We start from the raw sequence: 27,534 nt of genomic DNA, 5'->3' as shown, positions 1-27,534 counted from the left end.
CTGGACTTACCAGTCTCCAGAGCTGTGAAAAATACATTTCTGTTTTGGAAAACACCAGTCTACAGTATTTTGTTATGCCCCCCTGAGAGGGCTAATACAGATTTTATTTAAAAAAATGGGGTACTGTTGTAGCAAATATCTAAACATGTGGAAGCAGCTTTGGAAGTGGGTAGAGGCTGGAAGACTTTCGAGGTACATATTGAAAATATGTTCATTAAGGGTGATTGGGGTAAGACCTCGGATGGAAATGAGGAACATGTTGTTGGAAACTAGAGGAAAGGTGATCCTTGTTATAAAGTCGCAAAGAATTTGGCTGAATTGTTTGCATTCTAGTGTTTTGTGGAAGGCAGACCCTATGAGGGATAAAATTGGATATTAAGCTGAGAAGATTTCTAAGTGTTGAAGGAGAAGCTTGATCCCTCCTGAATGCCTATAATGTGTGAAAGGAGAGAAATGAATTGAAGAAGGAATTGTTAAGCCAAAAGTAACCAAAACTTGAAGATTTGGAAAATTCTCAGCCTATTCATATTTAAAAAAAAAAAATTACAGGGGTGCCTAGGTGGCTCAGCCATTTAAGTGTCTGACTTTTGCCCAGGTCATGGTCTCTCAGAGTCCTGGGAGTGAGCCCTGAGTCAGGACCCCTGCTCAACGGAGAGTCTGTTTCTCCTTCTCCCTCTGCCCCTCCCCCCTGCTTGTGTATGTGTACGTGTATACATACACTCACTCTCAAGTAAATAAAAATCTTAAAAAAAAAAAAGCATGTTCTGAAGTGTACACCAAGGGTATTGGCTAGAATATCTCAGTAAACAGTTTATGAGATTATATGAGCAGAAACACTGCCATTTTGAACTGAAGGGGATGGAGACAGGAAAAAATGAGGACAGGGTGTGGGATTTTTGAGCAGCTCCTCAGGATAATGGAGCCATTTGGCTGTCAATGTACACTCTTCTTTAAGAAGAAGGAAAAAATGTCCCCCAAAACAATTCAGAAGTTATCAGAGCCATTGTCTTGGTTTTCACAGGCCACATGGCCTCTGTCCAAAGACACGGGGCTAGACTACACAGGGGAGCCATGGGGATGGAGTGGGACACCTTCCCAACTCTGCTGTGGAGACAGGACCACCACCCTACTGGATCGTGAAGGCAAATCATTGAACATAAGAAGATTATTCTTGAAACTTAAGATCTGATGGAATTCAGCTTGCTAGGTTTAGGGCACATCACCCTTTCTGTCTTTCCTGTTTCTCCCTTTTGGAATGGGAATATCTATCCTACACCTGTTCCCCAGGGTACTTTGGTAGCATGTAACTTGTTTGGTTTCATAGGTGACAAGCTGGAGAGGAGTTTTACCTCAGGATGAATAATACCTCAAGTTTCATCCACGTCTGATTTAAGTGATATTTAGATGAGACTTCAAATGTTAGACTTTAGGATTGCTGCTCGAATGAATTAAGACTTTGGATGCTGTTGGGATGGAATGAATGTCTTTTGCATGTCAGAAGGACATGAATTTTCAGGGACCATAGTCAGAATGGTCTTTCTCGTGGTAGTCTGAGATGATTAATACACCAGTATTTCCATTTCCAAACTCAAGGATCTCCATTCATTTATCCTTTTTGACCTCTCTATTGCACTTGACACTGTCCCCAGCTTCACCTTGAAATTCCTTCTTGTTCCCCAGTACCGGTCTGTCTTTTTTCTTTTTCTGTGAATCTGACCATTACTTTTAGTTACTTTTGCCTTTTTTTTTTTTTTTTTTTTTTTTTGTCTTACCCTCTCAGTTAACAGTGATGATTTTCCTGAATTTGATCTGGAAAAACTGCATTCTCTCACCTTGTCTTACGGCTTTATTTTCAGTGATAAGCTCCAAGCTCTATTTGCTGCTCTCAACCTAAAATTAATTCTCCAAGTTACTGTCATAGTCAAACCCTAAACTGCTGTTATCTGGGCTAGTATTATAACATCCTAACCAATCTCCTTGATTCCTTCCAGTCTCTTTTACCCGTATTTATTCTTCACTTAACTGCCAAATCTGATCATGTCTGTTTGTTTCAACCAAACTTTCCATGGCTCCTTTGTACATCATATTAGATAGTTACAATTAAGTTAGACAATTGTGGCACTTCTAGCCTTTGTCACCTTATGTCCCATCCTCATAGAACTTCTCGTATCTTTTTTCCAAGCATACCGTTACCTTTTAGGACTCTGTTTTATTTGGTTGTGACTGTCAGTTTTTAATACTTTTTATCCTATCTAGAATAGTCTTACTATATTATAGCCCAAAATTTAAATACCTACTTTTCACTTAACATCACCTTTTCTGTGAGACCTTCACTCATTTCCCTTTTTCTGCATGTTCAGAACAATTCCTGTACATTTTCTATTGTGCCCCTGTATATTTCTCACACTAGACTCTGAACAACTTGAAGGAAACCCTTTGTCAACTTTATATGTAAAAGTATTAGCAGAGTGCCCAGAAGCACATAATAGCTATTCAACAGATGACTGTTGAGAGAAACAAGGAAACTTCCTTTTTCTTTTTCAAGTATATATAGAGTGAACTGTATACACAAAAAATATTGTATGCACAATAAGCTAGAAAAGTATCAAGAGGAAATAAATAACACTTGATCTTTCTTCCTATTCTTTTTAGTAGTCTATAACCTAATGGAATATGCATACATATATACAAATATAAGGTGGCCCCAATTTTTATGCATAATGTACTCATAAAAGAGGCAAAAGTGGAAATCTCAAATGTGAACAATAGATCTACATGTTATAGCTGGAATTCAATTACAGATAACTTGAGGGACACCTGGCTGTCTGGTAGAGCATGTGACTCTTAATCTTGGGATTGTGAATTTAAGTAACATGTTGGGTATAGAGATTACTTAAAAATAAAATTTAAAAAAATACAGATCACTTGAGAGTATCATAAAATATTTCACTTTTCTACACCTTTACTCCTCATTTAGTGAAGTATTTATAGCTTTTTCTCCACATACTTTAGTTTTCCTCTTTTAAAAACAAATACATGGTCATTTAACTTAAGTTTAATGAGTATACATACAGTAGTGGTTGAAGATATGCTCATTTCAACATCCTTATTGATTGCTGTATTTGTCTAAATTTTATTAATTTCATGAGAAAAGTTTTATCATTTTCATTTTCCACTCTATTTTGACATCAAGATGAAGTGTCATTCAGATAATTACACAAAGAAATGAAAGTGTATAAGCACAAAGCAAAGTTTTGTTGAAATTAAATTGTTGTGGGCACCTGGGTCGTTCAATCGGCTAAGTGTCTGCCTTCGGCCCAGGTCATGATCTAGGGGTCCTGGGATTGAATAGCATCAGGGTCCCTGCTCAGTGGGGAGTCTGTTTATCCCTCTGCCTCTCCCCACCACTTGTGCTCTGTCTCTCTCTCAAATAAATAAATAAAATCTTAAAAAAAAAAAAAAAAAGAAATTAAACTGTTGTATGAAAGACAGCAATATAAAAGCATGGTTGTTGGTTGATAGATAATTTTTTGTGTTCTAAGTATAAAGTCTGCTTGAGAATGCCTGAGAAAATTATAAATTGTTCAAAAGCTAAAATTTTTAAAAATGAGAACCATCTATAAGCAAGGTGCTAGACAAATGGGGCAGTAGTAATAAGTACCGCTGTTGAGTGCTCACTACTGCCGGGCACTGTGTTAAGAATTTTACATGCACTAGCTAATTTAATTCTCCTTACAACCTTATGAGAAAGGTGCTATTGTCATCCCCACTTTGCAGATGAAGATACTGGCAAACCGGGGGACTAACTAACATAGCTAAGGTCATGCAGACAGCTGCATTAGTGAATGGGTGAGCTAAAGTTGAAGCCTGGGAAGTCTTGTTTCAAAGCTGACACGCATACTGTACTCAGCTATCAAACATGAACAAGAATGGAATGAGAATGACTCTTTAGAGCATGGTTTGTGTGATGTGTATTTTCAGCTATTTTTTTCCCCCATGTGAAGTATTAACTGCATAAATCTGTGAGCGGGAGAGAGGTGCAAATGAAGAGGGCAGCTTTCAAATTCTACTTCGGCAGCGTGTATGAGCAGCACCTCGGTTTTCAGACCTTGTAGAAAAACAGATGGTGTTTAGCACAAAAACCCAAAGTTTTCTGGAAGTCAAAATACTCACTAAGCACTCTATAATACATATACAAGTAAGCCTGAAAATTAGCAGATATTTAATATCTCAAAAGAGCAAAGGGATGGTATAATAAAAATAATGACTAATAATACAAAATTACTTCCAATAATATTAAATATTATCCTTTTTCTTCTCCCTTTAGTTTTAACTGTTATAAGACTATCTGTTTGTGAGTATATTTATTATTGCTGGGATTTCCTTCTCTTCTAACCCCGTGACTGAAAGGCAGGAGAAGACATATGGATGAATAGATGGAGTAGGGAGGGGGAAATCAATCCATCGACTACTATTTATTGATTGTCTCCAATGTGATGAGATCGGTAAATGTGAGAAGGATCAAACTGAATTAAGTCATCTCAGCAGGAGCACACAGTTTGCAGCTTCAGGGAGTTAAGGACTCATAAGGGTTTAAAACAAAAGAGTGAAAGGTGGTCAGATTAAAACTTTGACTTTTAGGATTTGAACAAGCCAAAACATAGCTTTGTACTTCCATCCCTCTCTTCGGTGTTTCTCTTAAAAATAATTTTACAAACTAGTCAGTTTAGTAGATGAGTGTTCAGTTGGGAGTGAGATGTATTTGAGTCTTTTTCTACTCTTCACCTGAAAGTGCTAAAACTGACTATAATATGCGATATAGTCTTTCTGAAGCTTGAGCATAGGAGATGCAGCCTAATTTATAAATATGTGCATGTTATTTCTGCTTTATAAAGTAACTTTGATTTAGCCTTACACAGAAAGTTATTTCACAACAACACTTGATAAATTCAGGGTTTAGTTTTAAATAGATGATAGATGATAGAAGATAGATGATAGGTAGAGAAAATGGGACATTATAAGGTCATCTAATAGAGCGACATGGTCTCCTTGGCACTGGGGCAAGGCGCTGTGGAGGAAATGACAGCTGATTTGTGATCTAAGAGAGAGTTATTAGATTTACCCAAGTCTTCATCTGAAGCATGGCAGGAGCGTAACGTGTGTGGTGAGGGGGTGTTCCGGGTTAAGGGCTGTATGTGCAAAGACAACAGAGCCAACAGCATTTTCAAGTTGGTTTGAGCCATGGAGTTCCAAATGAGGAATTCCAAGAAAAGAAGCTAGAGTGACAGTCAAGTTGCTTGAAGACTTTTTTCAGTTATGAGATAGATAGAAGAGGAGGGTTAGCACGTGCACGTGACAGCATGTGTGCGCATGTGCAGATGTATCAGAGGACCCTGGGAAATGAGGCGATGATGAAAAGTGCCCGGGATCGAAGAGGAGAATTAAACAAAGAGGGATGTATTAGTCTTCTCTGCCTACCTCTTGGACTAAGTTTGAGCCCTTATGGAGTCAGGAGCTAAAGTCAGTGACTAAGTTTTTAAGGGGACTATCTGAGGCTAGGGTCTCAAGAATAGTAATTAACGTAGCTAGGTGCAAATTGCGGCACGTGTTCAAGAGCGCGTAAAGCTCGCTAAGGCAGTGATCTCACAGGGTGAGGAGGCTGGAGGGGCATCATTCACTGTTTAGAATTATCATAAGCTGCAACTTCTCAAGCACCAAGAGAGAGCCGCCACTAGAAAGACAGCAGCATTTCCACAGCGGCTCCAGCTGCAAGTTTAAAGGATGCAGATATCAATGAAAAGCCCGGAGAAAGATCAAACTGGATCAAATACCCAGAAAGTATTCAGGAACCTGAGTGAGTCTCACTGGGGAAACCCCAGAAATATCTGGAAACACCAACAGCTTCTAAGGGACAAATAGCTACAGATGCTCTGCAGACAGGTTGGGCCAAGAAACAGTGAAATTTGTGTTATTACTATGACACCATATGTATCCTCAAACTATGAAAACAGCAAAACTCAGATCACAACTTCCTGACAGTTTAAATACAGATAGACCATTCTTTTATTGTTAGGCGATATCTGGTATTTTTATGGTGACGCTGGGCTAGAAAATGAGCCAAGGCATACATTAGGAATCCTTTTTCTCTTATTTCCATACACAGAGACTAGAGACAAAGCCCTAGCATTCTGTCAAAGGGAGAGTGCAATTTTGAAACAAAGGAAATGCATCAAAATGGGCTTCCAAATCAGCTGTAAGCGATTGAAATGAAAACCGAAAGCCCTGGTTCCAATCCTTCTGAGAATTTTAAGAAGGAAAGAACCTGAACAAGAAGAGCCTGGATCGAGAGCAGGCAGATGGAAAGTAGCTGGGTGACTTCCAGAAGGGAGTATGTGGGTACCACCCTTGCAAGCTTTACATGTGCTGGGTAAGCTTTTGCAGAGGTGGCCCAGGTCCATGGCATCCGAATAAGAGGCAGAACTTAATTGAATGATATGTTATATGTGGACACAAAATTGGCTCAAATCACATGAGAGCCTCTAGGGTTCTAGGAATTTTGCTTTTTTCAAGGAAAGAAACTTATTCTAAAATATTCAGTGGTTATAAATAAACTCAACTGCCTGGACTTATAAATGGGTAAACCACACTTTAAAAAAATAATTACTGAAATTTTTAGTTCTGTATGATAACAGTTTGCTTTGTAATAAGTATACCTCCTAAAATTGATATAATTGTCTTAAGAAGGAAAATTGTATGCACATATTCCCACCCACTAAACTTTATGGTTTTCAGTCAGTAGTATGCAGCCCTGTGAAACTAAAGAATAATAGGAATGAATGAACAAAGCTCAAGCTTTGTTTCTGCTCAATTATAACAAAGGCATCAGATGTTCAACCTCCTCCCTATAGTGTCTGAATGTATTTGCACAATATGTATGCTCAGAAAAGGCTCAGCTTTTATCAGTTAATCTAGAGGTTGCTGTATTAATAGTTTGCACACTTCATTGATTTTTAATTAATTTCTAAAGAGACACAGAGGATAACTACTACAGCCCACAGACATCTCTGTTCTCATTGCAATCCACATCTTTATTGATCGGCTGCCTAAGGAGCAGAAGTAATCTATTTTAAGTATACTTTTCTAAGAGAGCATGGACACTATACAATTCACTCCTGTCCTTGTAATCATATTGGCAAGAGGTCAGTGAGAAGGAAAAACGATAGCATGTTTAGTATTCTCTTGATCCAGGCAGATGAGCTTTTTCACCCATTATTTATTTGGTAGGAAAGCAGTGGCTTCTCACACATGCTTTTTAACTTATCTTTTGTTTGTTTGTTTCTTTCTTTATTACTATTATTTTGTTTCTTTAAGAGACTTTTGAGGCCCAAGCAGGCTGTCCTGCAAATTCTTGCACTGGAAATTTCCAAAAACTTGTGAAGGGCGGGAAATAAAATTTCTGAAGAAACATCTGAAGAAAATGTAGAGAACCAGATGTAAAAAAAATCTGTTTTCCCAGCCAGCTTCAGGAATCTGTAAATGCTGTCCTCGTTCACTGTCTTTGTTCACTCCCCGGGGTATGCTAATATCATCATTGGGTTTGGTCCCCAGTGCTGCAGGTTTTGCTCTTTTCTACCTATCATAAACATTGTAGACTTCTAAATTTGTCCTACTAACACTATAAAGAAAAATTGCTACGGCCTGGACAGCCTTACAAAACTTTGGTCTTATTGTTCATTTAACCCAACTACAAATATCTATTGAATAATAGTTAAATGTCAGGCAATCTTCAAACAGTGGAAAATACACAGTTGAATTCACAAGTAGCTGGTCTGGAAACACCATTCTAGGGGAACCCAGCAAAACTAAAGAGATTTGTTTATTATGTACAAGAATTTTTTTCTCTATTGAAATTTTAGAGCACCCATTGTTTATATAACATTCAATTAGGTATGTTGTCTTTGTTAGTTTCATACATGTTTTAGAGTCTATTGACTATAGTTGGATGTATATGATCGTATAATGTAATGGTTAAGTTTTTTGCCTCTGGAGTCAAGCTGCCTGCAGTCACATCTTGGTTCTTTCTAAGCTTTGTCTTGCACTGTCAGCCTCGGGCAAGTTTATTTTATTTCTCTGTGCATCAATTTCCTCATCTTAAAATGGGAATAATAGTAGAACAGATGTCATTGGGTTCTTGCGAGTTCCAACATACATAACACTTATAACAGTCCCCTGGCACAGAGTGCTTAAATAAATATTAACTATTTTATACATACAAAAATATAAAATGATAACATGTGCAGTTATATTGTATTCCTCATATGATTTCAGTGTTCTCAGTCAACAAAAAACCTCTACCTCTTGCATTTTCCACAGCGACTATTACTATTTTTGTTTGTCTAGATTCTCCTACACTAAAATTAGTACTGAACAGATTTTTTCATATTGTTAAACAAATTTATATCATTTCACATGGTGTAGTGTTCAATTCAGTCTTGTTTGTAGTGTCAAAGAGATGGAGGTACGTTTAGTGCCCATCAAGTGTGGCATAGACAATAAATTGACATGTGTATGCCTGTGTTATATACGCATATAGGTTTGTGACTTTGTGGATATAATTTAATGCAATAAGAAGCAATAAAGTGGATTTTGTATAGCATCATGCTTCAATCTAAAAAAGTATAATAAGTAAAACATGGTTTTATTTAGTGTACAATACTATTTATGTATTAAAAATAACACAAACCAACTTTTAAAAAATAAAAATAAAAAAACATGGATGATGAATTGGAAGGATATATATTAGAAACACTGTTGTGAATACTTACTATGGAAAGAAGAATGGCATTGGGGTGGAAGGTATAGGGAACAATGATAATAGCCCAAATGGATTATGGGGTATAATTAACTAAAAATTCTGTATACCTGAGTTCCTAAAAGAAAACAAAGACAAAAGTTGCACACATTGCCTTAAGTTGGCTCCTAGAAATGTCTAAATGTCTAAAACAGATTTGTGTGCAGGAAGTTTTTTTGGCCAGTGTCCTCAGGGGCAATACCTGTAAAACAATGAAACATATTAGGTAGAGGGAAAAAGTTGATGTGATGAAATTGCAACAGAGATCTCATCCAATCTTAGAAGAGAGCCCTGGAACTGGAATAGCTCTTCACAGTCATCTAATGGGGGGATGGACTTTATAACTGCATCAGCCAGTTGCTGGGTGTGGGCCGACTCTGTGAGAAGGCAAAACCCCCAACAAAGCAGCAGCTGAGTTGGAGTTATCAAAGCATCCAAAGTGATGCAGCTGAGAGCTACCTGCTGCCAACACTCCCCTATGAGTCTGTTGGTCCTGAAGAAGTTTCTGGGCGCTACACCACAGCACCTGCTACATGCATGTGTGCCTGTGACACACACACATTCACACACTCTCACTCAAATATATTAGTGGGACTTTGTGAAAAATGCATTTCAAGTATCAACAAGTATTGTTTTTATTGCACATTATTAAGCTGATATCAATTTAGCCCTCAATATTTCAGAATCTCCTTATGAACTACAACCTAACCTTCAAGTTTCTTGAAGATCATAGGTGCAATCAGAAGATGTAAGAATGAACCATGAGTATTAACTCCAAGCTAGTTTGGGACAGCCACGTGAATCTGGTTTTCTTCCTCTGCAAAGAATAATAGGAGAACATTTGGGGACAAATGAGGGAGAAACAGAAATTACTTCACCTAACAGTGTTGAGTAGCCAGTAGGTATTTCATTTGGCTATCTTTTCTTTCTCTTACAGTAGTCAAATTGTATTTTTAATAAGAGGATTGAATTTGAAGTTATTTATTTTGAAAATACATGATATCTTAGAATATTGAATGTTCTAGGTGTTTTACAAACATGAAGGCATTGAGCCCTCAAGACAATCTTCAAGGTAAATACTATTATTATCCCCATTTAATGGATGAGGAAATTGAAACACACAAATAAATGACCGAGGACACAGAGCTACTAAGAGCTGGGGTTTATTTCTAAAGTCTGTTATCTTAAACATTGAATGCATGAAACTGACTTTTACTAAAACATATTCACAGCTCTCACTACACAATGGAAGGGAGGCATCTACTCTGTCTTTCTTTACTGTTCTCTGTGTCTTTTATTGGCCCACAACTTAATATTTTATATAGATCTGTTGTATAGCTCCATCTATCATGGAATAAAAATTTAAAGCTAGAGGACACTTCAGAGATCATTTAGGTCAATCTGTCACTTTTATAGGAGAGGTGAAATGAGTATCTGAGGTCAAAAGCCTAGTGAACAGCATGTCCAGGACTTCTAGCTCCAACATTTAGTTCTGTGTTCTTTCTCTGCTGCTGTGAACCAGTGTTCTTTGGTTGAAAAGACTCCTCAGTTGATTTAATTATGAACCCCCTTAGTTTCCCTTCATGTGCTATTTGGATAAAGTCAGTTACTTCATCCAAAACGGACCCTTTCTCCCATTGAACATGCTCGTATCTTTAGCCCTAACAGTAGAGAGCATTATAGTCGGATTTTTTTTCCCTCAGGCATAGAATTGCTTTTAGAATGAAAAGTAGAAAAGAGGAGTGATTTTCATTTGAAGCTAGCTATCCTGAAGCTTCCTGTGTTATTAAAAAAGCTTCAGGTTATTAGAATGAAAACAGAAAAAAAAAAAAAAGTGTACTCTTGCTAACTCCAGAGATTAATGCCTGTGAGAGCTGACTGCAGCTTGAAATTTTTAGCTCCACACGTGTTTGATGAAATTGTCACATGGCCTATATATGGGAAGCAAATATTTATTGTCAAAAACAGTCTGGTCTCTCTTAACTTGTGTTAGCTTCCTGCAGCTGGGCAGAATACATTTTCACATTGGATTAAAACATAATAAGAATGCATTTTTGCTAGACAGTTGTGATTCAAATATCGTAAGATTGAAAAGAAGGTCATTGTAGGTGTTTATCAATAGCGATATTTTGATATTTTTCCATAGAGCAGTTTAGATGAGTCGATTTTAACCAGAGATTAAAACTTTAAACTCAATTGTAATAAAATTATCCTTGGATTTTGTATTAAAGTGCATTTCTGAAAGTCAGAGCAAAGTAACTTTCCCTAGCTAGTTTGTATTTATTAAAGCACCTTTTAGGAGGTATAAGCAAAACAGAAAATAAGTAAGTACTCTTTGCAAACTCATTATAGCATATTGAGCAAGTATGAAAAATGGTAAAATACTGAATGGTTTAGGTAATGGTATATTCTGAATTGTTTGAATAAAATCAGACTTATAGCACTTGGGTCTAGAAGTAGACAAAATGCTCCTAAAACATGTCTATGAAAAACTCCTTTCAGTGCTGATAAAAGATATTTTGGCATAGCAAATCTACTCTTTTATTCACCCTTTCTGCAGCACTGAAAACTTTCAACCTAAAGGCCATTGTTCATGACCTTTATCCTTACTAAAATCCTGAATCTGTGATGTATTTATGGGGGTCACCAAATCTTTTAATAGATTCCCTATTTTTTCCTTCTTTTTATATGACAGTACCCTCAAGTGAATCATGACTAAAATAATACTTTGAACAGTAATTATTTGGAATTTGTACCTACACATTAATCATGATGGATTGGTCGTGGGTATATGTATCACCATTTGTAAACATTTATTGAACTCCTACTGTAATATATTAGTTGAGGTTCACAGATTTTCTGAAATAAGCAATTCGAGTTAATGGGGGTAAGTTATTCTTGTTCACACTAGGACTGTTGCTATCTGTAGAAAAATCATAAAAGCTTGCATGTTCTGCACTTACTATATGGCAGCTACTATTTGAGTGCTTTACATATATTAACACATTTTATCTTTACAACAATTTGTGATATAGGTGCTTTTATGGCCATTTTAGAGACAAAGGTGAGTGCCAGGTTAATTAACTTGCCAGAGTCGCATAGCTAGAACGTGGCAGAGCTGGGGTTCGAGCCAGGCAATTGACCCCAGAATCTACAGTCAAACCAACTCCACCATCCTGCATATCCTGTGGCCAATGCAAGAATTAAGTTTCTAATTTATGTGAATCAAATTCCTGCCAATTAGAAAAGGTTCTATAATTTAGCTGAATTTTAGATATAAATACAAACAAGTCAGTCACTTGCATTATGCCCTGAAATTCACAGAAACATAACAATTTTGCTCCAAAAGAACTAGGATCTTTTAAAGCTATATGACTTCATTGTGTACATTAATTTCTACATGCCCACGTGACCCCATGACCCGCCGAGAGACAGGGTAGGCTTAAATGTGCAGACTTTAGAGCCCCACAGCAAGGGATCATCCCAGTTCTATCACTCATAAGATAACTTGTAGCAAATAATGACCTCTCTGAGACTTGGTTTTCTCATATTTAAAATGGGATGAAAACAGTATGCATCTCATAGGATTAAGTTAACCTACTGATGTAGAAGCATTTCGTTTAACACCTGCCATGTTTTGAGTATTCAATCAATGTTAGCGGTGGTTATCGTCCATGTTAGTATCCCTATAACGTACTCCCCCCGAGCTGGCGTGGCAAGGACAGGGCAGTTGCTACAAGGCAGAGTAAGTATCTTTTCAACCAGCGCAGCACCCTTCTATCAATATGAAGGGCCCTTCTTTTTAATCATTTTTAAACTTCAAGGGACATCATCCAGTTTGTCACTGCTATTTCTAGTAACTGTCTCCTTCTTTGCATCACACTCTGATTTAAGGAATGATTTTATTGTGAAGGAATCTAGCAGAGAATGTGACTCTAATGAGATCTTCTGGTAAGAAAATCCTATCTTAATGACTGTGATGTGGAGAAACCTATTGTGAGCAATCCATATATGATTCAACACTCATGTAGGTGTGAAAGTAGGACTAAGGTAGCAGTCTTAATTAATGATTTAAAAGCATCTGTACAATGTTACAAAGCAACCATACAAATGTATTTTGGTGACCTGTAATAATACAGGTGCTTCTGTTTTTATTTCTTTTAATCATTGTCAGGTGGGTAGAGGAAAGTATATAGAAATTATCATCTTGTTTCCTGAATTGAGTTCTCATTATTTTGAAGAAAACATTTTTTATAGACAAATGGAATTGAGGTCCATGGTAGTGTATCACCTGCTAAGGACTTGTGTATAGAATATCAAAGAATATTTGGAGTTTCTGTAGTTCTCATAACATAGAATGTGTCATTAGGGTCTTAAGTTACTTGGTGAATATTAGTTCTCTATTGGTGTAGTATATATCATTATTATTTGTATTAGGATAATATTTAGTTAAAGGACTTATTATTATCCACCTAAATTAAGAAAGTCAGAAAGCAGAATCATTCGTAATTTATCCTCCTCTTCATTATTCAGTTACCAAGGATGGTTATTTTATTGTCAAATTGTATCTCGGAATGGTCCTCTCCCTGAAATTTCTTCTGGCCTAGTTTAGTTAAAGGTTCAGACACTCATGCATAGGGGCTAGATGAGCATCATAAATGAACTCGTGGGTAGTAATAGTGAGTGTGGTGGGATCCTGGCAAGATGAGGGTGCCCTCAATGGCATACAGCCAGTCATCAGCTGAAGAGGATGTTTGAAAGTTACCCAGTGTGGGGGTCAAAAATATGTGCATAAAATGAATGTAGCTCATGGACTGCCAGTTTGCAGCCTTCATCATTTTCCATCTCATCACTTTTCTTCTACATTATAGCAGTGGCTCCCAACTTCGGCTGTATTTGTGTCCAATCCTTTGTCTATATACCAGGTGATTTTTTTTCAAGACTCCAACGATAATTGTGTTGCTCTCCTTTTTAGAACAGTTTCTGCATCACCACATCAAATACTGCATAAGACGCAAAGCTCAGATTCTCTACCACAACACATAAGAGGCCCTTGTTGAATTGAGCCTTTTCTTAACTTTGTCAGCCTCACCATCCGCCCCTCTCCTGCCTTTATACATAATGACTCAGAAATACCAAATCACATATCTTCGTCCAAGTGCACCATGGTATTGATGCCCCTGTGGGTGTTCTCTGTAACAATTTTCCCCTCACCTTGCCCAACTGGTAGACATCTTTCAGACCTTACTTAGGCCTCAGGATCTCTCTGAAGGCTCCTCTCTCATGCACACTTGCTAGGCTCTACTCCAGATGATCCTCAATTACACCTCTCCTTAAGTGCCTTTACGTGTATCCTAACGATTCACTCAAGTCCGTATTCCATGTCCGCCCACTGCATTAATAGCTATGTCTTCCTTCCGTGAACGATCTTCCCTGACTCTTGTTTCCCTGAAGTCTGGCGCAGTGCCTGGAACATAACGTGTGTTCCGTCATTATGTGTGGATCTGAATATTGACTCGTTACCAACACACTTTCCATAGTGAAGGGGGTAAGAAAGGAAAGATGAATGTTTTTATGGACATTTCTTTGAGGGCAAATAATTGAAAAAACTTTATCTCCAAAGCCATAAGTCTCTTTTTTGATCCCTTAAGTCATATAAAGGCTATATGTTTTTAGATTTACTTTATTCTAGGAATTTCCAAGTTGGCGTACGCAAACAGAAAGCACTGTTTAGGAAAGAGGATCAAACCCTAGAAATCTCAGTTGTGGACTGATTTCAGAAAACACTAATACAAATGGTGTCACCCAACTGCTGGACCGTATCAGGAAGTATCTCCACTGGTTATGTATAATGGGCATTTATACTATAGTGTTTGGCCTATGATGCTGTTTGAAGAAATCTTCTCTTTATACTGGGTATACAGTTCATATTTTTTTTTCTTTTTTTTACCTGTGTGATTTGTCTGTTTTCCACAGCTTTTGTTTTGATATCAGCAACCTTTAATCCTTCAAAGTCCTGCAATTGTAATGTTAACTACCAACAGCTTTGATTTGCAATTGGCATGAGAGTATGCTTTAACCATTTTCTAATAATTCTGATTTGGTTTTTTTTTTTTTTTAAAGATTTTATTTATTTATTTGACAGAGATAGAGACAGCCAGCGAGAGAGGGAACACAAGCAGGGGGAGTGGGAGAGGAAGAAGCAGGCTCATAGCGGAAGAGCCTGATGTGGGGCTCGATCCCAGATCGCCGGGATCACGCCCTGAGCCGAAGGCAGCCGCTTAACCGCTGTGCCACCCAGGCGCCCCTTCTGATTTGGTTTTGAATGACAACTTTTTCTACCTCTGAAATCCTCGAATACAGAATTCCTCCAACACTTCAATAAGAATATATCACTTTAATTTAGGCCTCCGAGTTTACTTCCTTAATTTTACATCAACCTTTAGTTAAGGCTAATGTTTAATGACTCTTAGTTTCCCTACGGGTAAAGTATAATTAATATTCATTGCTTCTATGGATTTCGTATATATACATAAAAATATATATGAATATATATGTGACTATATACGGGTATATGTGGATATATATAATTGTTGGCAATCAGTAATACATTTTATTTTTAATTACCCTGTATGTTTAATGACGAAAGCATATTAAAGGCTAATTTCAGGGTCATTATAAGCAACATAATTTCACTTGTGGGTTCTTATAATGACTACTAATATCGTTGAAGCCATTTTAAAAAATTACAGACTTGGGGCGCCTGGGTGGCACAGTCGTTAAAGCGTCTGCCTTCGGCTCAGGGCGTGATCCCGGTGTTCCGGGATCGAGTCCCACATCGGGCTCCTCCGCTGGGAGCCTGCTTCTTCCTCTCTCACTCGCCTGCTGTGTTCCCTCTCTCGCTGGCTGTCTCTCTGTCACATAAATAAATAAAATCTTAAAAAAAAAAAAATTACAGACTTAAGACCTCTATAGTTCGTTTTTTGCATAATTAATAAGAATAATATATTTCTTCAGCCATGGTAGAATCTATGATGGTGATTTTGGCACCATTAAACTTCATGTGAAATATATTTTAGGGGCGCCTGGGTGGCTCAGTCCTTAAGCGTCTGCCTTCGGCTCAGGGCGTGATCCCGGCATTCCGGGATCGAGCCCCACATCAGGCTCCTCTGTTATGAGCCTGCTTCTTCCTCTCCCACTCCCCCTGCCTGTGTTCCCTCTCTCCCTGGCTGTCTCTCTCTGTCAAATAAATAAATTTAAAAAATCTTTAAAAAAATGTTTTTTAAAAAATTGTGGATGGGTGTCTTTGTTTGGAGCAGGTGTGTGCAGGGAGGATGACGGGAAGCAGGAGTTATTGAGAAGAAAACAACTAGAAATATGTGGGTCAGTCCAAGTGTGCATGAACTTCTCTACTGAGACACATGTACTCCTCACTAGTGAAAGTATTTGCAAAAGAGTATAAAGTCTCTGCAGAAAAAAAAAAATGATCTAACATTTAGCTCATGTACAGGTAATTCATTCTTTATAGGATATTAGGGGAAAAAGGCCGAAAGTTATTTGTGGTTTGCTTTTTATCCCAGGTTTTTCCTAATTTTGAAAATATTCCAGGATTTTGGCTTCGCTTAGAGAAATCAAGCACTTGCAACTAAAGGCTAAGAAACTGCTTTTTAGACAAATAGAAAAGCCTAGGCATTAACTGACTATCTTTCTGGAACTTGGTGTTTTTCAGGGAATGATGTACTTGGAAGAAAGACGGCTTGTTCATCGGGATTTGGCAGCCCGAAATGTCTTAGTGAAATCTCCAAACCATGTGAAAATCACAGATTTTGGACTAGCCAGACTCTTAGAAGGAGATGAAAAAGAGTATAATGCTGATGGAGGAAAGGTGGGTATCTTTTTAGAGCAATATTGCTTGAAAATATAGTATGATATCCTTTTATCTTCTTACATATTATAGGAAGAAGCCCCTAAGTCTGACATTATGAAAATGTAAAATCTCAATTCTACCATTTGCCTTCTCTCTCACCCATGGTCAAATATATACACACACCAATATCCATTTCTCAAAAGTAGCCAAAATAAGGCAGTTTGTCTCTAGTGGTCTTTATGTTGCATCCAGTATTGGGAAATGGGTGGATCCTTAGGCAATTTAGAAATTACACTTTAATCCAGGGACATAGAAATTATTTCATTGATCCTAAAAAGACAGGACTGACTACTAGAGAGAGACACAACTATCGTTTCATAGATTAAGGAGAAGCCTGGCCACTACCAAGAACCATACTCATTGGAAAGTTCATCATCCTATTTAGCTTCTAATCCTCTTCCACCAGAAGCAACAGATTCCTCTTATCTGTCTCTATTTTCTTAAGCATTACTGTAGTATATGATTGACCAATTTGCTTTATTTATTTCCTGATTCTCTCCATCAGAATGTAGGCTACTATATCCTGGGGATCTTAACAGTACCATTGCCTCTTCTGCTTTTCTGACTCTCCAGCCTCCGGCCTTGCCTGACAACTGTGCTCCTTCCAGATGGTCTCAGCCCAGGCCCTAGTTCCAGCTCTTGTTTGTTCTCGTTAACCCACTGTTTAGACTGCCATTTTTGGCTAAACAGTGAGGATATCTCCTCTCCATCTGGAGGTCCCTCTAGCTTAATGTGGGAAAACTTTGATCAGGAGAGTCCAAGTGAAATAAGCAAATGCATCCGTAACCTATGGTGGCGTATAAACACAGGCTAACAAAAAAAAGTGATCGATATGTCATTTTAATATGTTTATCGTGTACCTTATTTATCATGAACCATCCAAATATATATTATAAATATTTTTCAATGAGAGGCTTCCAAATGCTTAACATTGATTTTTATATGTCATTTGTATATGATTTTTATATAACTTTATATGATCTCTTATATAACTATATATATTCAAATCCTATCACAAGGCAAAAAAAAAAAATTTGAAAAAAAAAAACCTTCCGTTTTGCAGTATTTCCTAATCTTCCCTTGATTTTATTAGACTGTTTTCCTGTTTACTACCAAATTGCAGCAGTTTGAGACCACAGCTTTGAAATTCAGTACAAGATTGCACAGTAGAAGTCTATAAATCACATGACTTCACTTGTCTTAAGAACATACAGCTGTAGGATTTGTCTAAAGCAAGATTCATTATAGCTTTAAACGCCTAGCAACCACTAAGTCTTTACCAAGCCACCTGTGATTTAAACTTACTTCTTTAACCCAATGTCCGTAGTCCATAAAGTCGGCTAACTCCTTGCCCATAGGGAAATCACTTTCAGTGTGTCTTCTGTTCCCTTTCACTGAATACCATGATTCTGTCGCACAGTTACCTTGGTGTCACCTTGGTGAGCAGCGAACCTCATGATTTCAAAGGCCTATTTAGTTTTAAGCTTTCAACTGCAAAGTAGAAGTGTTTGTCTTTATTCTGTAGAATCTAATTATATTTCCAGCTATATAATGCTGCCCTTCCTAGTTGACACTTACTCTGCTGACCCCTCATCAGCAGGGTATGTGAGTTGAGTTGTTTTTCTTGTGGTGACGATAGATTTGTACTGATCCTCTCAGATTCTTTTATATAATTCTTTATATAATTTATATATAAATTATATATAAATTATTATATAATTTATTTTATTATATATAAATTATTATATAATTTATTTTATTATATATAAATTATTACATAATTTATATATAATTGTTTATATAATTATATAATTCTTTTATATAATTCCTAGTTGGAAAATGGTACATGTTTTCAATACTGGCTGACCAAGACAAGGGAGATCATTTGTGGCTGGGGAACAAAGCAAGCCTAACTTCGGATTTCATTATTTTAGGGGTTTCAAGTGACCAAATTACTAAGAGGAAAAAGGTGAGGGCAAGTATAGAAAGTGACCATCTTACTGGTGGTCAGAAATTTTCTGAGGGTAAAAAAGAATAAAGGAAAATGTAAGGAATCTCATTTTGGAGGGAAAAACGTAGTAGACCATAGTTTTAGAAGCACATGTCTTAAATGTTTAAAACTGATCTTGTGAGTCATAATATTAACTAGTAACCGAATTAATTGCTGAACATTAATTAACAACTATAGAAAGTGATACTATTTTACTTTTAATTGTTTATGAAGTTTTTAAAAATAAATATATCTTTAGGTTAATTCACTTTAAGAATTTTATAAATTTCAATTCGCCATTCTCTGTATTGAAAAATAGCATGTTTATTATTATTATTATTATTATTATTATTATTATCATTTTTGTATTTTCCATACACACAAAAAATACACAATCAAAAAATACAATTGAGGCAAGCCCAGAGACTCATATTTTGGGAAATGAATATAGGAATGACTTTTTATATAACTATAAAACTTTCACTTTTTATTTCTCTTTTTATTTCTCAGATGCCAATTAAATGGATGGCTCTGGAGTGTATACACTACAGGAAATTCACCCATCAGAGTGATGTTTGGAGCTACGGTAAATAAATCTTCCTTGCCAATTAAGGGTTTTAAGGCAAAAATAAATATATTAGGCTCATGTAAAGTATCTTAAGCCAATTTATTTTATTGTGTTGGAAATACCTACTTTTAAGCCTTGTTTCCTAAAGGAATTAACTCTTTGCTCTTCCACTTAAAAAAACAAAACAAAATTCTGAATTGCATCTTTCATCTGCCTTTTTTGTTATTCCTTGCTTCTCTAAAATGTAATATATTAAAATCTGTTGTCTACCATAACTTTTGGTTTGGCAGCAACTTTTCTGATCATTTTGACAGAAAAAAAATAGCCAATTTTGGTTTAGGAACGATGTCATAGAGCCTCATAGCCTTGATTTTCAAAAAAATCTTTGAAAACGTATATTAAAAATAAAAGAATATCTGTTCTATAATAAGAAAGAGATTATTGTTGTAACAAAGAATGATTACTGAATGCAATAAGGTGAGAGCAATAAATGTGAGGGGAGAGATAAGAGAGAATATTGCTAATTTCAGCTTTGATTTTAATTTACGGACTACTTTGGAATAAACAGGTATATTAGAGAATGAATTATATGAACTGGGAAAGAGTGATTTTAAACTTTGAACGTTCATTTAATTGCATTTAACTCAATTGTTGAGATGAGATACTTAGATCTAACTGGCTATTTACAACTTAAGTCCACCCAGTTATTAGTAAGAATGAATCAACATCTTTTCTAAGTTTAAATATATCACAAAGAATCAGTATTTCTTACAAATTAGAAGCATGATGCCCATTTAAGCAAAAAGGTGGTGGTGTGACTTGAAAGCATGGTACAGTTTAGTTTACTCAAATTTAAGCCTAGCTTTATCTTTGTTTTTGTTTTTAGAAAAAAGACTTAATCCATTCAATCACTAAAGAACTTACACCTGTTATCTAGAAGAGCACAAATTATCTTTAAAAAAAAAGTTAAGACATTTCTGTAAATTGTTTTTTTCCCTCCACACACATATGCTGTTTGTTTAAAAGTTCCATGATGGTTCCATGTATTCTACTAAGCTTCAAAGTAGAGAGTGGGCTGTGCTTGAGGGAAATGATTGAAAAATTTTAGTTGTTGAACTGTAAGGACTAAATAGAAACACAGATCTAGTATATATATTACATGAAACAAATTGGCATATATATTATATGATAGAGATTTATAGATTATATTTTATATGATAGACTTATATGCTATCATATATATTTTGATATATGACGTATATATCATTTTTTCTTTTCCTTTTTTTTCTATGTATGTTTCCCATAATTAAATGTGGCAGTCTGCTGCAAGCAATTTTAAACAACCTCTAAAATAAGTAGATAGATAGATGATAGATGATAGCTAGCTAGCTAGCTAGCTAGCTAGATAGATGATAGATAGATGATAGATAGATATAGATAAATTAGTACTCTGCTTTGAAACATAGCCCAGGTCATCAACCCATATTCATAAGGCATTTTAAGATTTTTGTGATATATCATAGCTGATTGCAAAAAGCATATAAGGCAGAGAGAAACATAATGTTGTTTACAACGCACCTTTGTGGAAAATTGCCACCATTTTTATTTTTATAAAAATAAAGATGCATTGGCTATGGTTTATATGTTCAAATGATAAGATCGTAAGTTTTGAGGATGTTTCTGATTCAGTTTTCCTGCCATTGTCCTTCTACATGAAGCCATCTCTGTTTAACACTTCCTTGTGGTCACTCCTGCAGAGATGTAATTGGATTATTATTGGCAGAGGTGGGGGTTTTGCTGTTCCTGCTTTTGTTTTTATATTTATGTGTTTCTCTGTATTATATTTTCTATTATTTTGATTTGTAATTGTTTTGCGTTTGTTTATATTAGAAGTTCTGATAGAGATGTGAGAACATCTTTTATAACTGCATACATAAGTTAACAAATATCCTCATTAAATACATATTCTACAAATATGTATTTATATTGACTGACTGAATAGAAATGAACAGCCATCCACTTCTTAACTTGTCTTATGGATACTGAATCTTAATTATTCGTTCTACAGAGCCATTCTTTAATATGCAAAATTAAGTAGGATTTAATCAAGATCAAACAGTTAAATTGTGTCACTAGTTACATTTTCATATTATACCTAAGAATCATAAGATAAAAATATTAATAAGAAAAATCAGGTAATTGTTAATGATATTATTATAAAGGATAATTTGAAGTTCACATATACTTTTATATCTTAAGCTTTGTATTTTTATTATGTCAATGATGACTGTTATGAGCTAAAAAAGATTTCAGTTTGAATAAGTAATTCATTACAGATGGAAGTAGAAAAGAAAGCATAGTTCTAATTAATGGATTTTATATTAAAATTTACTTTGTATATTATATGAACCAATCAAAATTCACTTGGTAAGACTCTTATGCACAGTTACCTATTTCTGAACTTAAAAACCTTATCCCTAAGAAATGATAACTTTTTAACTGTATATTTATGAGATCATAAAGACGTCTACAGTATATATATTATTGTTCAAATCAGAATCATTATTATCATCAAAGTTAGCTATTTGCATGCTGGTATTTAAGGTTATTTGCTTTTACAGAGGGAATCACTGTTCTAGTGGTTCAAGAAAGGGATTTAGTATCTAAGGAATCAACTATTATTGATTCCCTTCAATTTTGTGATGCCTACTTCACATGGATTATGTGATATTTGGATCACACAGGCTCTCACAGGTGTTAAAGATATGAATCTGTTTTATTCCACCTGTTCTTTTTGTGTGAGTTAAAAAGTGAGCCACAATGATTTACTGTAGCATAAGGTAATCATTCTGGCATCCCAGCTTAGCCTACAGGACTTTTAATAGCAAAAATGTTAATCTCAAAATTAGTCAACATCAGATTTTATCTGAAATCATATTTACTTGATACTGAATACACATGCATATAATAATTGTTTGATAGGCTCTAATGTGGTGTAGTGAAATTAACTTGGATCAGCAAACATTAACATTACTTAAAAGTAGAAATGGGGAACAGACTCTGTTCTGATATCCACTTTGAATTGTCTCTGCTACTCATTAAAAATTTCAAGACACTAAGGAGATAATTGAATTTTCCACAAAGATTTTGTCATTGGGGTTCTCCTAATGGATATAGAAATCTGAAGAGCCTTTATTTATTTTTTTTTTAAGATTTATTTATGTATCTTAGAGGGGGCCAGGTGGGTGCAGAGAGAGTCTTAAGCAGAGGTGGCACTGAGCGCAGAGCCTGAGGCAGGGCTCAATCTCAGGATCCTGAGATGACAACCTGCACCAAAACCAAGAGTCTGGACGCTTAACCAACTGTGCCACCCAGGCACCCCTCTTTAGACTAATTCTGATTGCCTTCCGGGGAGCTTTCTTTTGTTACTGGCACACTGATGGTTTCTTCATATTATGTTGTTAGTATGCTTATGTAAATATTTGCTCTCCTATTCAGGAGTCACTATATGGGAACTGATGACCTTTGGAGGAAAACCCTACGATGGAATTCCAACCCGAGAAATCCCGGATTTATTAGAGAAAGGCGAACGTTTGCCCCAGCCTCCAATCTGCACTATTGACGTTTACATGGTCATGGTCAAATGTAAGACTGCAAAATAATTTTATCATCACCATCATCATGCTTAGTAAAATAACAGTATGGATTAATCTACCTGCATAGTATTTTTGTATATTGAAAAATATGAAAGTTCAAAAATAATTATGAAAAATCATGTATACACCTGTGTTTTTAGCTTATCGTTAATAGGAAGCAGTATACATCAATATGCATGCTTCCACATTATAAAGTCAAACTTCTATGACTGTCATCCTTTTGATTCATTTCACTTTGATTTTTATCAATTCCATGACAATTAAATTGTCTTTCATAAAGAGATGTAATTAGTCACAATAATGTTAGTAATCTTTAAAGGACAATAGCAGTCTAAACAAATGATCTAAATTTAACGAAAGCAAGCTTGAAACTGATAGTTTAAAAAAAAGAATTAAATGGAAATAGGTTTACCAGTTTTAGTCAACAGGAAATTAGCAGAGCAGAACGGGACGTGAGAAGACATGAATCTACAGTGAAATAAAAAGATTATGAATGTTTACTTTTTTTTTCAATTTGATCATTTGTTTACATCAAACGCTCTTACTTTTCTTTCTCCTTTCTATGCCCCAGACACATATGTATTATAAATGTGTTTTTGGCAGCCTAGGCTCTTAATTTAAATAGAATTAGGGAAGTCTCTGGAGTTTCCTACTTAATTTAAGTGAGATTAACGTTCAGCAATCTTTCTTGTGTAATCTGGGGTTTTCCCCTTTTGATTTACACAGGGTTAGCAAAGAAACAAACTGGTGAAGGTGAATAAGCATCTTATTAATAAGAGACTTTGGACCCAGGTCTACTCAGATTTATATTCATGACATGTGTGATACATTCTGACAGTGAGGGAAGAAATAAAAAATGTGCTTTCCAGTTCAGGTCAGCATGCCCTTTTCTCTAAGCATAGTTCTATTTACTCAATATTTAGTTAGAAAGAAACTGATACCTCCCAGCGAAGTTAACCTTTTTTGATTCCAGTAGTTCCAGAAACACCTATTTTCTCATTAGCATCTTGGTATCAACAGCCTTTTTTTTTTTTTTTTTTTTTTTTTTTTTTTTTTGGTATATAGTTGAGCTTTATTAAGAGAGAAGAAATTCAGGTGATATTAATGGTACATGAAATGACACCCAAAGACTTCCCGGAAGAAGAATAAAAATTGAACTCCTAGAAAAAAGAAATAAACCTTATAGCTTTATTGGATCAAACATCATTCAGTAGTCATCTGTGGAAGGAACTTTAAAACACATGCATGCGTTATATAATTTGATCGCATAACTAGCATGAGAGGTGATTTAGATACTTCATTTAGATACTCTGATGAAATAATGAAAAATCAGGAAAATATTTTGCCTAATAGGGAGTTTTACCTTGCTTTTATGAGTTTTAATACCTAAGAAAAGGGTCATTTGGCAAGAAAATCAAGGAAAGCTTGGTGCTTTTATTCTTGTGATCTCACCAGCTAAACAGAGCCTGGGGAGATAAGACCCATTTTATCTAGACTCCCAGCTAAATAATAATACATACCTTGAAAATTGCTGATAGTATTTTTATGCTGCAAAGGCTAGTACTTAGATAAGCTAATGGCTATTGCTGAACAAACATTACCAATCATTCTGCGTTGGTTTTTTCCCAGCAGGAAAAAAGTAGCATGAGAAAGTTACTTTCTCTTCCTTTTCCCCCCTCTGTGCTGGCGTACTGCATTGTAACCAAAGCTTGTATTCCATGTCACTCCTGACATAAAATAATAAATTATATCCCAATCACCTCTTCTATAACCATCAAAGAAAAGTTAAAAAAAAAAAAAAAGCATTCTCTCCATACTTAAGAAAAAAAGATTGGAGATTCTGTAAGTTCCCACAGTTAGCCTAGGTCATGTTTTCTAAGAAGAAAAATTAATTTTAAATTAGATTAACAAAATGAAAAGTTTTTTTATATTACATTTACTTCTGAATATCAACAAACTGAGATAAAACCTTGCCTATTGGATTGTTTCTTTCTTTAGCTTTTTTTTTTTAGATTATTGTTATTAAAACAATATTTTTCAAACAGCCTATGTTTTTGTAAAATTTACATCCTACTTCTTCCTAGTTATGGATAGACTGACTCTTGTATTGTGTGTGAATTTCTAGGTTGGATGATTGATGCTGACAGTAGGCCTAAATTTAAGGAACTGGCTGCTGAATTTTCAAGGATGGCACGAGACCCTCAAAGATATCTCGTTATTCAGGTTGGTACATACCTGGTCTTTGGAACTGTGGAAATCACCACTCATAAGTCGATTAACTAAGCAGAATATCATGTGAAATGACTTACGGAAAAGAGACTTTTACTCGATGTCATAACCACTTCTAAGAATCTTCCCTTAGTATTCAAGTGCCTCTGGTACTGAACAGCCAGATAATTATAATTATCCATATACATAAAAAGTCCTTATGCCAGACAAGCCTTCTAGCACTCTGCTTTTTATTAACATGCGTTAAGTCATGTCCATTATTATGATCTTCCCTTTTCGGAATAGAAGGAAGATGGGTTGAAGACAGTGAATTAAAAGCTTCAATATACTGGGGGCGCCTGGGTGGCACAGCGGTTAAGCGGCTGCCTTCGGCTCAGGGCGTGATCCCGGCGTTATGGGACCGAGCCCCACATCAGGCTCCTCCGCTATGAGCCTGCTTCTTCCTCTCCCACTCCCCCTGCTTGTGTTCCCTCTCTCGCTGGCTGTCTCTATCTCTGTCGAATAAATAAATAAAATCTTTAAAAAAAAAAAAAGTTTCAATATACTGAAATTTAATTTCTTAAAAAATATTTATAAATATGTTTTGTTTGGGGAGATATATCCAAGCAATAACTCAGAGTCAAGTGAATTGATGTACTTATGAATCAAATGATATCTCAAAAGAGCATTTTATATTAAACACTAGAAAAAAATGGATTGGATAATTTAAAAATTGTAATATATTTAGCTATGATTATTTTTACCTAAATCATAAGCAAGTAGACCTTGGGTTATGCTGAATTAATTTTCCTCAATAAAACAAGGTGGCATTTATCTTCCTATCAATAGTCTGACATGAAGATAAAAGCCAGGTTTTAGAATAGTTTCCAGTTATCTTTTTCTCAAATTAATTTTCCATAAACAACTTGTTTATAAAAAAAATCACATAATTTTGAAAAACCAAAAAATCATATTTAAGAAACAGATGAAGTAAAAAAGAGTAGGGTTTTGGTGTCTCTCCCACCTTCGTTTATGTTATTTGCCACTTGTGCTGTGACTTTGAAAGCTATCCCGTGAACACTGTTGTGCTACAGGACAAATCATGGAGCCTGTATGTTCTGAGAACTCTACAGTATCAAACCAACCAAATAAAATAACGTAAGGATTGATAAGTCAATATTATTTATTCTTAAAATCACAGCTCAAACATCCTGGCAATGAAACCGACTGTTATTCTCAGATCTGAAATAGAGTATGCCTCCCTCAAAGCAGCCAGAGCATGCGGCTTTATTCACCTCTGATGGCATTTATCACATTCTGTTATATGTATTTATCTTAGCCTGTCATATCTAAGTATGCTACAGGCTCCTGCACGACTGGTAATTGTGTTAAAGAATTATTTTTTTTAAACAAGTGCATGAATTTTCAACCACTTGTTTTGATATGAAGTAAGTTTGCTGCAAAGTCCACATGTTTAAGTTGAAAAGAAGAATCATTTTTTGTTTGTCTGGTGGGCAAACTTTTAGGGTGATGATCGCATGAAGCTTCCCAGTCCAAACGACAGCAAGTTCTTTCAGAATCTCTTGGATGAAGAGGATTTGGAAGACATGATGGATGCTGAGGAATACCTCGTCCCTCAGGCTTTCAACATCCCACCTCCCATCTATACTTCCAGAGCGAGAATTGACTCAAATAGGGTAAGAAATAATCATCTACCACTTCCCATATTATTCCTGAGAAATAAAATCATGCAAATATGTTGTAAGCCCTAGAATTACAAAATAATTATGCAGCTCATTTCAGCAGGATTCCTAGATTAAAAATATACTATACCAATGAAAGCTAGGCCATGTAGACTTAATTTGGAAACACAAGCATGGGTCATAGAATATGTACTCTGAAATATCTTTATTTCAAGAAGAGAAATGGTTTTTTTTTTTGTCTTATGTTAGTTAAATCTTAGTTTTAAAAAAATCTGCCAATTCAACTAATAAAAAATCAACCCATTCAAAATCATAAAACTATGTGTTTATAAATAAATGAAAATTCTTAACAGGTAGGCTCTCTTAAAAAGATGGTATGACCATAGGCAAGAGGTGATACAAGTATAATTCTCTTTCACTCAAGAGACTAAATATTATCTGTCAGTCTGAAGTGGAAACGGAAAACTGCAATACTTTGGACTATATCAATCATTTTGGGAAGACTACTGAATCATTTCTGAGATGTAGATTTAAGTTTCGAAAGAAACTTCTGAAAAGAATTTGCATTTAATTTTAAATATTAAGCGCACTGTATATGAATACCATTCTTTTTCTGAAAACTGTCAATCCA

At 35.6% G+C, this 27,534-nt stretch overlaps 1 protein-coding gene across 2 annotated transcripts in view; it reads left to right on the top strand.

The window, feature by feature from the left end:
- ERBB4 (erb-b2 receptor tyrosine kinase 4) overlaps positions 1–27,534 on the top strand; it is a 1,084,887-nt gene that overhangs the window by 1,018,367 nt on the left and 38,986 nt on the right. For both annotated transcript variants that reach the window (XM_057304520.1, XM_057304522.1), the window contains exons 21-25: positions 16,581–16,736; positions 19,279–19,354; positions 22,835–22,981; positions 25,118–25,215; positions 26,727–26,897. In XM_057304520.1, the coding sequence (XP_057160503.1) occupies positions 16,581–16,736; positions 19,279–19,354; positions 22,835–22,981; positions 25,118–25,215; positions 26,727–26,897 (648 nt within the window). The remainder of the gene's footprint in view (positions 1–16,580; positions 16,737–19,278; positions 19,355–22,834; positions 22,982–25,117; positions 25,216–26,726; positions 26,898–27,534) is intronic.

The sequence above is a fragment of the Ursus arctos genome, unplaced genomic scaffold (genome assembly GCF_023065955.2).
Source record: "Ursus arctos isolate Adak ecotype North America unplaced genomic scaffold, UrsArc2.0 scaffold_1, whole genome shotgun sequence".
Classification (NCBI taxonomy): Eukaryota; Metazoa; Chordata; class Mammalia; order Carnivora; family Ursidae; genus Ursus; species Ursus arctos.
This window is presented reverse-complemented; position numbering and strand designations above follow the sequence as displayed.